This window comes from Zalophus californianus, chromosome X, assembly GCF_009762305.2.
Source record: "Zalophus californianus isolate mZalCal1 chromosome X, mZalCal1.pri.v2, whole genome shotgun sequence".
Lineage (NCBI taxonomy): Eukaryota > Metazoa > Chordata > Mammalia > Carnivora > Otariidae > Zalophus > Zalophus californianus.
Genome location: NC_045612.1, coordinates 52164935 through 52182155, shown reverse-complemented (window position 1 = coordinate 52182155; position 17221 = coordinate 52164935). Strand labels below are relative to the sequence as shown.

Genomic DNA, 17221 nt, shown 5'->3' with positions numbered 1-17221 from the left:
GATCTCTCTGCTCTGAGGCAGAGGGTTGGAAACAGTCTCTTCTGCTCTCTCAGAAGAGACGCGGAAAGCTGCCAGGGAAAGCCTTCAGAGAACAAAAGCCCCCAAAAAACTGGTTCCCGCTGAGCCCATCCCCCGCGATGGGGGGGCAGGGCAACTCTGCCCAAACAGGACTCCCTGAGTAACAGCGTGGCAGGCCCCTACCCCAGAAGAGAGGCTGGGAGAACAAGAGGCCAGCAACCCTAAGGTCACTAGAAGACAGGTGCATCTTGCTTTAGTTCTGGTCAGCAGTTTGGGCTCTATACATTCCCTCAACTGTCCATCAACAGAATGACTAGGAGGACGAACCCCCAGAATAGGAAAGACTCAGAGATTATGACTTATGCCACAGATTTACAAATGAATGCAGATATAACCAAGATGTCGGAGATGGAATTCAGGTTAGCAATTATGAAGACAATAGCTAGAATGGAGAAATCAATTAATGGTAACATAGACTCTCTAAGGGCAGAAATGAAAGCTGAATGGCAGAACTTAAAAATGCTATCAATGAGATCCAATCTAATCTAGATAATCTAACAGCTAGGGTAAGTGAGGCAGAAGAATGAATTAGTGACCTGGAAGACAATTTAATAGATACAAAGGGAAAAGAGGAGGCCAGGGAAAAACAACTCAGAATCCATGAAAATAGAATCAGAGAACTAAGTGACACCGTGAAGCGTTCCAATGTCAGAATTATTGGAATCCTGGAGGGAGTGGAGAGACAGAGAGGACTAGAAGATATATTTGAGCAAATCGTAGCTGAGAACTTCCCTAATCTGGGTAATGAAACAAACATTCGCCTCCTAGAGGCAGAGAGGACCCCTCCCAAGATCAAGGAAAACAGGCCATACCCCGGCATGGATTAGTAAAACTCGCAAATCTTACAACCAAGGAAACCATCTTAAGGGCAGTTGGGGGGGGCGCCTGGGTGGCTCAGATGGTTAAGCGTCTGCCTTCAGCTCAGGTCATGATCCCAGAGTCCTGGGATCGGGTCCCACATCGGGCTCCCTGCTCCTTGGGAGCCTGCTTCTCCCTCTGCCTCTCTGTCTCTCTCTGTCTCTCATGAATAATAAAAAAAAAAAAACAAAAACAAAAAAAGGGCAGTTAGGGGGAAGATATTCCTTACATACAGAGGGAGGAACATCAGAATAATGTCAGACCTATCCACAGAGACCTGGCAAGCCAGAAAGGCCTGACAAGACATATTCAGGGTACTAAACAAGAAGAACATGCAACGAAGAATACTTTATCCGGCAAGGAAGGCTGTCATTTAGAATGGATGGAGAGATGCAGAGCTTTCACGACTGGCAGAAACTAAAGAATATGTGACCACTAAGCTGGCCCTGCAAGAAATATTAAGGGGGGGGTTCTATAAAAGGAGAAAGACCCCAAGAGTGATATATAACAGAAATTTATAGGGACAATCTATAAAAACAACATCTTCACAGGCAACATGATGACAATTAATTTGTGTCTTTCAATAATCACTCTTAGCATGAATGGCCTAAATGCTCCTATAAAACGGCACAGGGTTGCAGATTGAATAAAAAGACAGGACCCGTCCATATGCTGTCTACAAGAGACTCATTATGAACCTAAAGATACATCCAGACTGAAAGTGAAGGGATGGAGATCCATCTTCCATGCCAACACACCTCAAAAGAAAGCTGGGGTAGCAATTCTTATATCAGACAAATTAGATTTTAAACGAAATTCTGTAGAGACACAGAAGGACAGTATATCATTCTTAAAGGGTCTATCCAACAAGAAGATCTAACAATTGTAAATATCTATGCCCCCAACATGGGAGCAACCATCTACATAAGCCAACTGTTGACCAAAATAAAGAGTCATATTGATTACCTTAATTGTAGGAGACCTCAATACTCCACTCTCAGCAATAGATAGATCATCTAAGCAGAAAATCAACAAACAAGAGCTTTGAATGATACACTGGATCAGATGGCCCTCATAGATATATACAGAACTTTCCACCCTAAAACAACAATACTCATTCTTCTCGAGCGCACATGGAACTTTCTCTGGAATAGACCACATACTGGGTCACAAATCAGGTCTCAACCGATACCAAAAGATTGAGATTATTCCCTGCATATTCTCAGACCACAATGCTTTAAAACTGGAACTCAACCACAAGAAAAAATCTGGCAGAAATTCAAACACTTGGAAGCTAAAGACCACTCTGCTCAAGAATGTTTGGGTCAGCCAGGAAATCAAAGAAGAACTTAAACAATTCACGGAAACCAATGAGAACAAAAACACGTCGGTCCAAAACCTATGGGATACTGCAAAGGCGGTCCTAAGGGGGAAATACATAGCCATCCAATCCTCACTTAAAAAATAGAAAAATCCCAAATTCACCAACTAATTCTACACCTTAAAGAACTAGAGAAAAAGGAATAAGCAATGCCTAAGCCATGCATTAGAAGAGAAATAATTAAGATTAGAGCAGAGATCAATGAATTAGAAACCAGAAACGCAGTAGATCAGATCCACGAAACTAGAAGTTGGTTCTTTGAAAGAATTAATAAGATCGATAAACCACTGGCCAGACTTATCCAAAAGAAAAAAGTACCCAAATTAATAAAATTATGAATGAAAGGGGAGAGATCGGGACTAACACCAAGGAAATAGAAACAATTATTAGAAATTATTATCAACAACTATATGCCAATAAGCTGATCAATCTGTATGAAATGGAGGCCTTCCTGGAAACCTAGAAGCTGCCAGACTGAAAGAGGAAGAAATTGACAACCTGAATAGGCCAATAACCAGTATCGAGATTGAAGCAGTGATCAAAAACCTCCCAGAAAACAAGAGTCCAGGGCCTGATGGATTCCCTGGGGAATTCTACCAAACATTCAAAGAAGAAATAATAACTATTCTCCTGAAGCTGTTTCAAAAGAATAGAAACAGAAGGAAAACTTCCAGACTCATTCTGTGAGGCCAGCATTGCCTTAATCCCCACACCAGGCAATGACCCCATCAATATGGAGAATATCAGACCGATATCCCTGATGAATATGGATTCCAACATCCTCAACAAAATCTTAGCTAATAGGATCCAAGAATACATTGAAAGGATCATCTACCACGACCAAGTGGGATTTATCCCCGGGATGCAAGGGTGTTTCAGCATTCGCAAATCAATCAGTGTGATAGAGCACAATAATAAGAGGAGAGAGAAGAACCATATGGTCCTCTCAATTGATGCAGAAAAAGCATTTGACAAAATACAACATCCTTTCCTGATTAAACTCTTCAGAGTAAAGGGATAGAGGGAACATTCCTCAAGTTCATATAATCCATCTATGAAAAACCCACAGCGAATATCATACACAATGGGGAAAAGCTGAGAGCCTTTCCCTTAAGATCAGGAACATGTCAAGGATGTCAACTCTTGCCACTGTTGTTCAACATAGTACTAGAAGTCCTAGCAACAGCAATCAGACAACAAAAAGAAATAAAAGGTATTCAAATTGGCAAAGAAGAAGTCAAACTCTCTCTTTTCGTAGATGACATGATACTTTATGTGGAAAATCCAAAAGACTCCACCTCCAAATTACTAGAACTCATACAGCAATTCAGTAATGTGGCAGGATACAAAATCAATGCACAGAAATCAGTTGCTTTCTTATACAAACAATGCAATTGTAGAAAGAGAAATTACAGAAACGATTCCACTTACAATAGCACCAAAAAGCATAGGATACCTTGGAATAAACCTAACCAAAGAGGTAAAGGATCTATACTCTAGGAACTACAGAACACTCATGAAAGAAATTGAAGAAGACACAAAAAGATGGAAAAACATTCCATGCTCATGGATCGGAAGAATAAACATTGTTAAAATGTCTATGCTACCCAGAGCAATCTATACCTTCAATGCCATCCCGATCAAAAATCCAATGACATTTTTCAATGTGCTGGAACAAACAATCCTAAAATTTGTATGGAATCAGAAAGACCCCGAATCACCAAGGAAATGTTGAAAAAGAAAAACAAAGCTGGGGGCATCATGTTGCCTGATTTCAAGCTATATTACAAAGCTGTGATCACCAAGACAGCATGGTACTGGCACAGAAACAGACATATAGACCAATGGAACAGAATAGAGAACCGAGATATGGACCTTCAACTCTATGGTCAAATAATCTTCGACAAAGCAGGAAAAAATATGCAATGGAAAAGAGACAGTCTCTTCAATATATGATGCTGGTAAAATTGGACAGCCACATGCAGAAGAATGAAACTCGACCATTCTCTAACAGCATACACAAAGATAAACTCAAAATGGATGAAAGACCTCAATGTGAGACAGGAATCCATCAAAATCCTAGAGGAGGACATAGGCAGTAACCTCTTTGACATCGGCCATAGCAACTTCTTTCAAGATATATCTCCAAAGTCTAGTGAAACAAAAGCAAAAATGAACTTTTGGGACTTCATCAAGATATAAAGCTTCTGCACAGCAAAGAAAACAGCCAACAAAACAAAGAGGCAACCCAGTGAATGGGAGAAGATATTTGCAAATGACACTACAGATAATGGGCTGGTATCCAAGATCTATCAAGAACTTCTCAAACTGAATACCCGAAAAACAAAAACGTCAAAAAGTGGGCAGAAGACATTAAAAGACAGTTCTTTTAGGGAGACATACAAATGGCCAATAGACACATGAAACAATGTTTATCATCATTAGTCATCAGGGAAATTCAAATTAAAACCACATTGAGATACTACCTTACACCAGTTAGAATGGCAAAAATGGACAGGGAAAGAAACAACAAATGTTGGAGAGGTTGTGGAGAAAGGGGAACCCTCTTACACTGTTTGTGGGAATGCAAGTTGGTACAGCCACTTTGGAAAACAGTGTGGAGGTTCCTCAAAGAATTAAAAATAGAGCTTCCCTATGACCCAGCAATTGCACTCCTGGGCATTTACCCCAAGTACATAGATGTAGTGAAAAGAAGGGCTATATGCACCCCAGTGTTCATAGCGGCCATGTCTGCAATAGCCAAACTGTAGATAGAGCTGAGATGTCCTTCAACAGATGAATGGAGTAGGAAGATGTGGTCTTTATATACAATGGAAGATTACTTAGTCATCCGAAAGGAGGAATACCCGACTTTTACGTCAACATGGATGGGACTGGAGGAGGTTATGCTAAATGAAATAAGTCAAGCAGAGAATGTCAATTATCATATGGTTTCAGTTATTTGTGGAACATAAGGAATAGCATGGAGGACATTAGGAGAAGGAAGGGAAAAATGAAGGGGGTAATCAGACGGAGAGATGAACCATGAGAGACTATGGACTCTGAGAAACAAAAGGGTTTTAGAGGGGACGGGGGATCGGGGATGGGTTAGCCCAGTGATGGGTATTAAGGAGGGCACGTACTGCATGGAGAACTGGGTGTTATATGAAAACAATGGATCATGGATCACCACATCAGAAACTAATAATGTATGGTGACTAACATAACATAATAAAATTTAAAAAATTAAAAAAATAACTACAGGGCGCCTGGGTGGCTCAGTCGGTTAAGCGACTGCCTTTGGCTCAGGTCATGATCCTGGAGTCCTGGGATCGAGTCCTGCATTGGGCTCCCTGCTCAGCGAGAAGCCTGCTTCTCCCTCTAACCCTCCCCCCTCTCATGTACTCTCTCTCTCTCATTCTCACTCTCTCAAAATAAATAAATCTTGAAAAAAAAAATACAGAAAAAAAAGAAATACTTGTATGAAACAATACTATTGTGAAGATTAAATTCATTAATCGTGCTGAAAGCAATGAATTCTTCAGCTTCCCCTCTTAGTACATCATTATGTTGTTAAAATTTTGTTTACTTGAATTTCACTAATAAATTCTTATAGGCCTCTAGGGCTAGGCCACCATTTCATGTGTGTCTGTTTATTTTTCCTCTGCTCTGTTGATGGCGCCACCAGAAGACTGGGCTTCATTTCTATGCTGCATCCTCAAGTGCACAAAGTACTTTCCCCCAGTTTGTAACACAAAGCATTTTTGTCCTGTGCACTCATATATTAGACATCTTTAGTGGTGAAATCCTTTTGTTCCTTTTCTTTGTTTTTCTATTAATTTTTGAATTGATAATATGGTTTAAAGTTCAAAAGGCAGAAAAATAGTATACAGGGAAATTTGTTCCTCTCATCTCTGTACCCCACCTACTCAGTCCCTTCCCTAGAAGTAACTAATGTGATAAATTTCTTGTGTTTCTTCCCAGGAACATTTTATATATATACTAACAAATACATTTATTCTTCCCTCTTTTTTTCTGTAAATGGTAGTACTGCATAGTCTTATATAACTTGTTTGCTTCATCTAACAATATTTATTGAAGATCGTTCCATATCATTCTATAAAAATCTTCCTTGGGTCTCGGATATAGCAGTAGAGTGGTACATTGAAAGTACATACCATAATTTAATCAGTCATTCTTCTACTGACGTGCTTTTTGGTTAGTTCAGATATTTTGCTAGTGTAAGGAATACACCATGTAACATAATTTATTAAACCTGTCTGCAGTAGATGAACACTTACAGTCTTTTGCTATTACCAGTACTGGAATACCTAACATTATATATAAATCCTTTTTTACAAATAAGAATATAAATGTAGTATAAATTCCAAAATAATTGGAGTGCCTATTTTTTTCCAGGAATGAGTCTGGATGATAGTATATAACAGTGAACAAAACAGTGACAAATCCCTTTTTTTAATAGAGCTCACATCAAAATAGAAGGTATAGAAAATAAAATAAAAAATACATATTGTGTCAGATGATGGTAATTGCTTCTGAGAGAAATGAAGCAGGCAAAGAGGAAAATATGTGTCAGGAGGGAGAAGTTCTGATTTGGAACCACATCATCAGGAAAGGTTTCTATGAGAAAATGACATTGAATAAAGATCTGAAAGAAGTGAGGGGACATCTAGGGATGACATAATATCAAGGTCAAGACTCTGCTGTGGGAATTGTTCTGGTGTATTTGAAGAACAGTAAGGAAGGTTGTGTGGCTAGAGTGAATCAGAGGAAAGTAGCAAAAGATGAGATCAGAATAGTTATGGAAGGGACATGAAATACGATGTAGGACTTTCTAAGCTATTGTGAAGACTTTCTTTTTACTCTGAATAAGTCAGGAAGCCATTGGAAGGTTTTGAACAGTAGAATAACATTAATTAATGTGTTGATAGGGTAGAATGAAGAAAGGCAGAGGCAGAATAGAGACGGGTTATTAGGCTACAACAATAACTTAGGCTAGAAGTAATGGTGGCTTGAAACCCTTACATAGAAATGGGGGTGATGAGAAGTTATCAGATACTAGATTTGCCAAAGAATGGGATGTAGCCTGTGAGAGGGAAGAATTAACGATAATTTGTTTGTGTGTGTGCTCACATGTGTGCATGCACATGTGTATTTTGCTTGAACAATTAAGATTGAGTTGCCATTTGAGATGGAAAAGACATGGGAGGAGCAAGTTTGGGTGTAAGATAAGGAATATGGTATAGGATGTGCTAAATTTATGGAGCTTATTAGACAATCAAGTAGAAATATCCAGGAGATGAGAAGCTTCTTTTAGGATTCACAGTTTCCCAGTGATCCTTCACTTGAGTAAATCCTTGGTGAGATCTACAACACTGACCTTCAGGCTATGTTCAGCTATACCTGAAACCCAGACTGAAAAATCCTCCATTGTTAGTTTGAGTCCCTGGCTACAAATATTTAAGGTATTATTTTGTTCAGTCTTGCTCACATTAAACTCAGTTGTGTGCACGACTTGTACCAGTCTGAAATAGACCACATTATAAAAGAAAAACCTGAATATAATGAATGCCCAAAGTGTTCTCAACAAGAAATGCCCTATAGCCTAGCAGTACTGGTTTTATCATCATAATTGCTACTGTTGCATTTCTTAGCACTCAGCTTTGACGTACTTAGCTCTTGGGGTTTATTACTGGACTTACTGATTTGTGGCATGAATTAGGATATTTTGCATAACAGGGCATTCTCTGAGTGTGCGGGATGGCCAGAAAAATAATCAGTTCATACATACAAAGTCGGAGCCAACTTACGAGTAAAGGAATTAACTATAGTTTGAATAAGGTACTTCACAAAGGTTAAAGGTTGACAGAAATAACTTCCACCACCTCATTTGTCAAATACTAGATTGAGGTAAGAACCATACTTCCATTTTGGTGTTTAAAATATCACTTCAGGGGGCGCCTGAGTGGCTCAGTCGTTAAGCGTCTGCCTTCGGCTCAGGTCATGATCCCAGGGTCCTGGGATCGAGTCCTGCATCGGGCTCCTTGCTCAGCAGGAGACCTGCTTCTCCCTCTCCCACTCCCCCTGCTTGTGTTCCTGCTCTCGCTGTGTCTCTCTCTGTCAAATAAATAAATAAAATCTTTAAAAAAAAAAAATATCACTTCAGGGGCACCTGGGTGGCTCAGTCGGTTAAGCATCTGCCTTCAGTTCAGATCATTATCCCAGGGTCCTGGGATGGAGCCCCACATCTGGCTCCCTGCTCAGCGGGGAGCCTGCTTCTCCCTCTCCCTCTCCCTGCCACTCTGCCTACTTGTATGCTCTCTCTCACTCTCTCTCTCTGTCAAATAAAATCTTTAAAAAAATAAAGTAAAATATCACTTCAAACAAGGGAGATTCTACCTAAAATCTTTAAGTCAACTTTATTTGTCCTCCCTAAAGTAAACATTACCTTCTGAGCTATTGAGGCCCAATTGTAAATACACAACATTAGCTATGCACGTTGTTAAACATAGTGTTCTGGTGACATTTAGCAGTGTTCAGTAATTTGCTTAAATAACAGGTATACAAATATATTAGTTATTTAAAAAACATGGTCATATATAAACTACTAATTAGGGAAGTATCTCCAAAAGATATCTAACATTTATAATTTTCTTTATCCATAATAATATAGTTTGAATGAATATATGCATATCACTCAGCAAATTCTTTTTGTTATTGGGATTAGTTTCATATTAACAAATCCTGTATCAAATTAACATTTGCAGTAACATGTGCTTACTGATTTGGGGGGTTCTTGTCTAAGCTATGACCAGTAAAAAAAAAAAAACAAAAAACATAAATAAACTACCACCAGTAAGATTTGTTCCTTAATTAGGGAATCATTACAAAGTATGTATGTGTGATTCCTACTGTTAGAACCATTAATCTTGTTTAATGTGCTGTAAACTTCAGCAACATTCCTGGTAATGGCATTCCTATGGCTTCAGGTACAATGCAGGTGACAGAATGAAATCTCCCTTTCTGTGGGATGCCTTAGTTAATGCACAGCTGTAGGCAAAAGAGAAAGGGGCAGCTTCACAGCTGCAATATGCAGAACATAGGAGATGGAATTGCAGCCTCATACTGCATATTGCATCAGCTTTCCCTCTCAAGGTTTGGTAAGCAAATATGTTATTCCTCACAAAATAGATTCAAAAACAGTTGAAAATAAAATTGTGCTTGCTGACCAAAATGACTAATGTTTACCTGTAGTTTTTATTATTCCCTCTTCTATTTTTTCTGATTCCTATATACCCTTGTTCCCTGGATTGCCAAGGCTAACAGTTTATAAAGTGTGAAAAAGATACATATATATCAGGTCATACCATTTTTATTTTTATGTTGGGAAAAAATGGAAATCTGCATAGGCTAATATAGGAAACACCTATGTACCAGCCTCCCAGAATGAAAAAAATGATAACATTTCATCATATTTAGTGCAGATATTTGCTTTTAAACAAAACATAAAATTGAAGTTTCCAGGATTTTACTTGTTCCAGTATCACTTTCCTCCCCCAAGGAAAGAAGTCATTAATCTGCTAAGTATTTAGTCCAGGTTTTTAAATTTTTGATACACACACACACACACACACACACACACACACGTACATTTACACTTTATACACAATACATAAGATTATTTTGTTTCATTTTTAATTTAGATGAATGCTATTATACTGCATGTAATATTTTCCATGATGTTTATTTTTCCATTCAAAATTATAATTGGGATCTATTCTTATTGGAATATTTAGCTGTAGTACACTCAATATAAATGCTGAGCTGTATTCCATTATATGAATATAGCACAGTTTATCCATTTCATAACCCCCTGGCATGTGGGTTGTTTCCAGTTTTTGTACTGTTGTAAACATTGCTGCAGTGAACATCCTTGTCTCCTTGACTGTTTGACCCATAAATGGAAAGATTGGGTTATACTTATGGTAAGCACACCTTAAATGTATTAGATGCTAGTAAATGTTTATTTTATATTTGTTATCCTAATTTTTACTACCACTGTTGGCACAAACTCTTATTTTTTTGCCTCCTCATCCATACTTGGTATTATAAGACTTCTGTTACTTCAATTTGATGACTGTGAAGTTGTCATTGGTTGTTTTCATTTGCATTTCCCTGATGACAGGTGAGGTTGAGCATCTTTTTATTACTTGCTGTATGATCTTGGGCAAATGACTCAAATTTTCTATTTTGTAGCTTCCTCCTTTATAAGATGACAATGGTAATACCTATTATATAAGATGACAGAGGAGGTATTTAATACAAGTTGATTTTGGTGGTGATTGTGATGATTGTTATGGTTAGTACTTTAGTACTACTATCACTGTTATTGTTGTAGTTCTTATTTTCATACTTTCCCCTTTTATGTGATATATATATATTTGTATAAAAGTTATATATATATAATATAAATTTATTGCAGCTATTGCACAAAAATCATAGTAGATTTTCCCTGCCTGCCATTTTCATATTTGCACTCATTTTAACATGCAATTATTTATTGAAGTTTAACACGTATTTCAACTAATACATAAAAAATTATTTCTGTATAGTTAGAATCACTTCTGGAATGTATACAAATGGAAAAATATGTATTTATGTGGGGTGATCACAATTTTTATATCAATATATATCTACAATAAGTTGGGCGGTTACTTGCTTGATATACACATATGTATGAATAAAGTTACATAAATATTTTTAGGTGATTTTTTTTATCACTACTGTTACTGGCTTTATTTATCCTAGTTTTGTATACAGTATACTTACTGGGAAGTGTCATATTTTTGCTTCTCCACATATTCCTTCTAATATGATGTAATACATCAGTTGATGCTGATTTAAGATACAGGATTTGTTAATATGAAACTAATCCCAATAACAAAAAGAATTTGCTGAGTGATATGCATATATTCATTCAAACTATATTATTATGGATAAAGAAAATTATAAATGTTAGATATCTTTTGGAGATACTTCCCTAATTAGTAGTTTATATATGACCATGTTTTTTAAAAAAATGAGTAGACATTTAAGTCTATATGCTTGTGCCTAGGCTTACACATAGTAGGTCTTCAACAAGTATTTGCTGGATAAATGAATGAATTAATAGTATTGATGCTGACTTTATGAATCAATCTTTCTCATTGCATTTTGAGACAAAGTAGTTATTAAAAGTTTGTTATGATGTATAGTAGTTATCATTATGTAAATCATTCAATGTTACCCATTTATAATATCTTAATATTTGCTACATCTTACAAATATTTTGTCACATGTTGTCTGTACCCACTGAGATAACAGAAATTAATAGGGGATTTATGAACATTGCCTAAATTAGATCAGGAATAGATTATAGCCATGTTTATTTATGCCAATGAGCACCCCTCAACTGTAAAGGAATAAATTTATAGAATAATTACAGATAAAAATCCATATGTTAAAGGAAATATAAGAATACTTAATAGGCATTTTATCTTATGTAATTAGTATCTTGCTGTTAGCACATTTAATAATAATACAAATGTCTTTATTACACATCATTATCTTTCTACAGACAGTATTTTAAGATGTTTCATTATTTGGTCAATTAGCAGTGATAATTTAAGCACTCAAATTAATCCATCAGATTTAAAACCAGTGGCTATATGGTTTTTCATTTGCATATCGAAAGATAACATTTGATTATAGGCCTCATTATGAACATGGGGACCATAGGGCCATTGATGACAAAATCAATTATTAAAGTTTTTGTATTGAGACTTAAAAAAATTTCTCCAGTCCCATTCAAATAATTTCAAATTACAAAATCACTGTAATTTATTTTAAGTTTTAACATTATGATATTTTTGGTATAAGCACTTTTCACATGAGATCTACCTGCTCACAAATTTTTAAGTGTATAATACAGTATTATTAACTATAGCTATAATTTTGTACCACATATCTTTAGAACTTATTCATCTTATGTAATGGAAACTTTATACACATTGAGCAGCAACTCCCCACTTCTCCCACTGTCAGTCCCTGGCAACCACAATTCACTCTTTTGTTTCTATGAGTTTGACATTTTAGATGCTTCATAATTATGCGGTATTTGTCTTTCTATGACTTGCTTATTTCACTTAGTGTAATGTTCCCCAGGTTCATCCAAGTTGTTATTTATGGCAGGATTTTCTTCTTTTTTTTTAAGGGTGAATAACATTTCGTTATATGTATATGCCACATTTCTCTGATGGACATTTAGATTCTTTTCATATCTTGGCTGTTTTGTGAATAATAGTGCAGTAAACATGGGAGTGCAGCTATCTCTTTGAGATTCTTAGTTCTTTTGGTTAATACCCAGAAGTGGGATTGGTACATCATATGGTAGTTCTAGTTTTAATTATTTGTAGAATCTCCATAGTGTTCTCTACAGCAGCTACACCATTTCACATTTCTACCAACAGTGTACAAGGGTTCCAGTTCTTCCACCACATCCTCACTAACACTTTGTTTTGGTTTTGGTAAGAGCCATTCAAAGAGCTGTGAGGTGATATCTCATTATGGTTTTTATCTGCATTTCCCTCATGATATTGAGGGTACTTTTGTATACCTGTTGGCCATCTCTATGTCCTCTTTGGAGAAATATCTTTAGAAATATCTTTAGTTGAGTTACTAAATTGCCCATATTTTAATAAAGTTATGGAATATTTAATTTTAAAGCATTTGAAACATATGTAATAAAAGCATCCAAAGACAGGTAACAGTTTGAAACATTATGAAAGCAGGACATTTTTAACATAAGAAGCCTTCAGTACTCTCTGGATAAGTTTCATATGTCATTACCTCTCTTCAAATTCTCTATTTATCTAAGCCTGTGGTTGTGATCACTAAGGAATGCTTTTAAAGACAAGAAAGCCAAAGGCATTAATAGCCATTGGTTAATGTTTACTGATCATGGCAAAAACTTTATTGTTTGTGAAAGGCTATCTGATTAGGGAACTATTTTAAACTAGCTTTGCTCTAGTAATTCTCAAAATAGCATTGCCCAATCATGAAATTCTTATCATTTCTTCAACCTAAGATAAAGCCAATTTACATACTATAAGGGAAATATATTAGGATTTAAGATATTTAAGACGTCTAATCTTAATTTTAAGCAATTTGTTAATTTGAAAAGGGGAGAAGTTGGAATGTATTTTAATGAAAAAAATGCAAAAATATGAAGTCATACAAAATGAACATTATGTTTGTCTGGGTTACTCCAGAGTCTTGTTAGTTTGCAGAAAATCTTACAATATCCATTATACTACAGCATTTTCACCCTATATGTACTTGGTTAACTAGTCTCCAATAGAGGGGATTAAGGCATATTGGGAGATTAAGACAGTTTCCTTGACTATTTCTTAGGGAAAAATTTTCTGAATGATTCTAGAAGTAATTTAAATATGATTCAGGTACCTTTTTTTTTTAATTAACAAAGGGTATGATTTTTGGACTGTCATTTCTTTATATAGAGGAGTCTTAACCTGGCTTGGACTTGAGATCATGATTTTCACAAGTGTAATTATTATCTAGTCTGCTTAGACTCTGCATCACTTTAGTTAGGTCATAGTGATAAAGCTTAGAACTAAATATTAGGACATAATTATTAAGGTAATTAATTTTATGTTATTTTTTCTAGGAAGTTCACTTAATTTTCCTATATTTTTTACCAGTAAAACAGGGGGGGATCTTAATGGACTTGCAGTATTTGATGTATTCTATAACATGTATGGAAAGTTTTCCAGATGCTAACATCTGTGAACACATAGCTTAGCAAAAATGTACTGTAGTAGTGTGTTGGTTTTCCTCTAAAGAAAATCAGTAACTCATTTATGATCTCTTTAACAAAAATCAGGTAAGTTAAAATAATAAAAATCATGATTTCCTCAAAATGAAATTAAATTTTTAAAAGTAATAAGCATTATTATTATGGTCATATGATTCAATGATGAAGTTTAGCAGCATGAGTTTGGGGATAAAAGCATATCACTACTTGAATGAAAAAAAATGTTGGCTTTAGTTTTCTCATATTTTTTAATGGTCCCATTACCTACAACCCTATTTTTATATTAGAAGAAGTAAACTGTCAACACCTGAGTACAATGGTAGCTGTGGAATTTTTGTATAGGTGGGTTTAGGGATTTGCCATAAAGCTTCATTTTCACAACAGATAGCCACATTGTTTTTTACTTTGGTTTTTGAGATGGGTTCTCTGAGGTAGAGCTGATGGAGGTTATGGGGGGCTAAAGCCACTGCTACTTCTCACAGTTTCAGGTTATTTGAACTGTTCAGGTCTAGAGGATTACCTTCTGAATAGAGCATAATTAAATATTTTCTTCTAAGAGGGCAAATAGTACTAAAAACTGTCATGGAGACAAAGATAACTTACTCAAAAGACCAAGTCTTTGAGGTTAATTAATTATGTGTATGCAAATGTTGCTGTTGTGCAACTTGCAGATGGTTCATATTTATTCTTCAAAGCAATCTTAGCAGGGATTTTTATATGACAATCCGTTTAGTAGTTAAAGTTACATACTTTAAAGCAGTTCCACTGAATTAAAGGCATGTCTAAATTTTAGCGTATTTTAGGATAAGTGCATATCTGCTTTTTTCCTCAATTAGTCCAAATTAGGGAGATTTTACTATGTATTTAATTCCAGTGCTGCTGTAGGTACCTGGTAAAGGAGTAATGAATGTTGCACATTAGGTTAGAAGCTGCAATTGATTTTTGGTACTATTTGGCTTATCTTTTCTGCTTAAGTGCTGATCTTTAAGTTGTAGGGAAACCTCTGAATGGGTCTATATTATTATGTTTATCCTCTTCCTTGAACTAATGAAATAAACACATTATTGATTTTTGGCATAAGCTTTGTTAATGTAGTTAATATGCCTTACTAATTTATTTCATGTGATTGGATTAGTACCATTATTGTTTATGAATAAACTTTTTTCCTTTAGTTCAAAAGAATGTAGAAGCTTCAGAAGAAAAGAAGATCCTCCCTGCAAAGAAGAAAGTGAAAGAATTGAGAATTTTGGATCCCAAAACGGCCCAGAATCTGTGTATGTGATGTTTTTTGTGTAAGGGGTGGTGGTGATGGTGGTGATGAGGAGTTGTTGAGTATTTTTACACAAAGTTGTAACTGATTTGCACAGGTATATTTAGCATCTGCTAGAAACAAAATTGTGTGTAAATGTGATTTGAGTTGCCTTTTTGTCATTCAGACCATCATAATTTCGTCTTCCTCAGGCCAGATGAAACTTATGAATAATAAAGCTTTGGAAAATACTGATAATTAAGCACTGTTACAGAGTAAGACGTAAGGTTCACTCAAAGAGTTCAAAAGAGTGTTATGTTTCCCCTTTCTGCCTAGACCTAGGTGTGGTAGTTTTGGACTATTGACTGGTCACATTGGGCAAATCCTTTTATTGCTATGCCTTTATAGTTGAAGTAATTTTGATGTTAGAGAGTTATATTGTTAACCACTGCACTTAACTACTGGTAGTGAACCGGGGGGAGGAATTAAGATGGCAAAGGAGTTGGGGAACCCAAAGCTTGTCACAGCTCTTGAACACAGCTAAGTAGTTATCAAATCATTCTGAATGCTCAAGAAAATATTCAGAGGTCTGAGAGAACAAAAACTGCAAGTCAACAATTAGAAAAGCTACCACCTTTTGGAAGGAATCCCAGAACATGCAGGAAGAGAAAAGGGGGCAGAAGGTTTATTTGTTTCAATTATAACTGAAAACTTCCCTAATCTAGGAGATACAGAAATCAAAATCCAAAGCAAAAAGACCTCCTATTAAATCTAACAAAAGCTCACCATTGCCAAGGCATATCATAGTCAAATTCACAAAATACAGACAAGGAAAGAATCCTGAAAGCAGCAAAGGAAAAAAAGTCCTTAAACTACAGGGAAAACAGATCACATTTGCAGCAGGTCTGTCCACAGAAACTTGGCAGGCCACAAGAGAGTGGCAGGATATATTCAACGTGATGCATGGGAAAAATATGCAACCAGGAATTCTTTATCCAGCAAAGCTGTCATTCAGAACAGGAAAGATAAAGAGTTTCCCAGACAAACAAAAACTTAAGGAGTTCATGGCCACTAAACCAGCCCTGCAAGAAATTTTAAGGAGGGATCTTTGAATGGAGAAGAAAAAAACCAAAAGCAGCAAAGACTAGAAAGGAACAGAAAACATCCCCAGAAATACCAACTCTACAGGTAACACAATGGTACTAAATTCCTATCTTTACTTAAAGATATGAATCACTCTGAATGTAAATGGACTAAATGCCCGAATCAAAGACATAGCATATCAGAATGGATTAAAAAAAGCAAGATCTATCTATATGCTCCCTCCAAGGGACTCATTTTAGACTTAAACACACTTGCAGATTGAAAGTGAAGGGATGGACAAGCATCTATCATGCTAATGGATGTCAAAAGAAAGCTGGAGTAGCCATAAACATATCAGAGAAACTAGATATTTAAGCAAAGACTGTAACAAGAGATGAAGAAGGGCATTATATCATCAAAAAGGGTTCTATTCATCAAGAAGATCTAACAATTGTAAATATTTACGCCCCCAAATTAGGAGATCCCAAATATATAAATCAATCAATAATAAAGATAAAGAAACTCATTGATAATAATACAATAATACTGGGTAACTTTAACACCCTACTTAGAGCAATAGACAAATCATCTAAGCAGAAAAGCAACAAGGAAACAATGTCTTTCAATGACACAGTGGACCAGATGGACTTCACAGATATATTCTTAACATTTCATCATA

The 17221-nt window shown here is 36.0% G+C and overlaps 1 protein-coding gene across 5 annotated transcripts in view; it reads left to right on the top strand.

Moving 5' to 3' along the window:
* The window catches only part of DIAPH2 (diaphanous related formin 2), a 956101-nt gene that overhangs the window by 413187 nt on the left and 525693 nt on the right, over positions 1–17221 (top strand). For all 5 annotated transcript variants that reach the window (XM_035725382.1, XM_027607475.1, XM_035725381.1 and 2 more), the window contains one exon: positions 15383–15484. In XM_035725382.1, coding sequence (XP_035581275.1) covers positions 15383–15484 — 102 coding nt within the window. The remainder of the gene's footprint in view (positions 1–15382; positions 15485–17221) is intronic.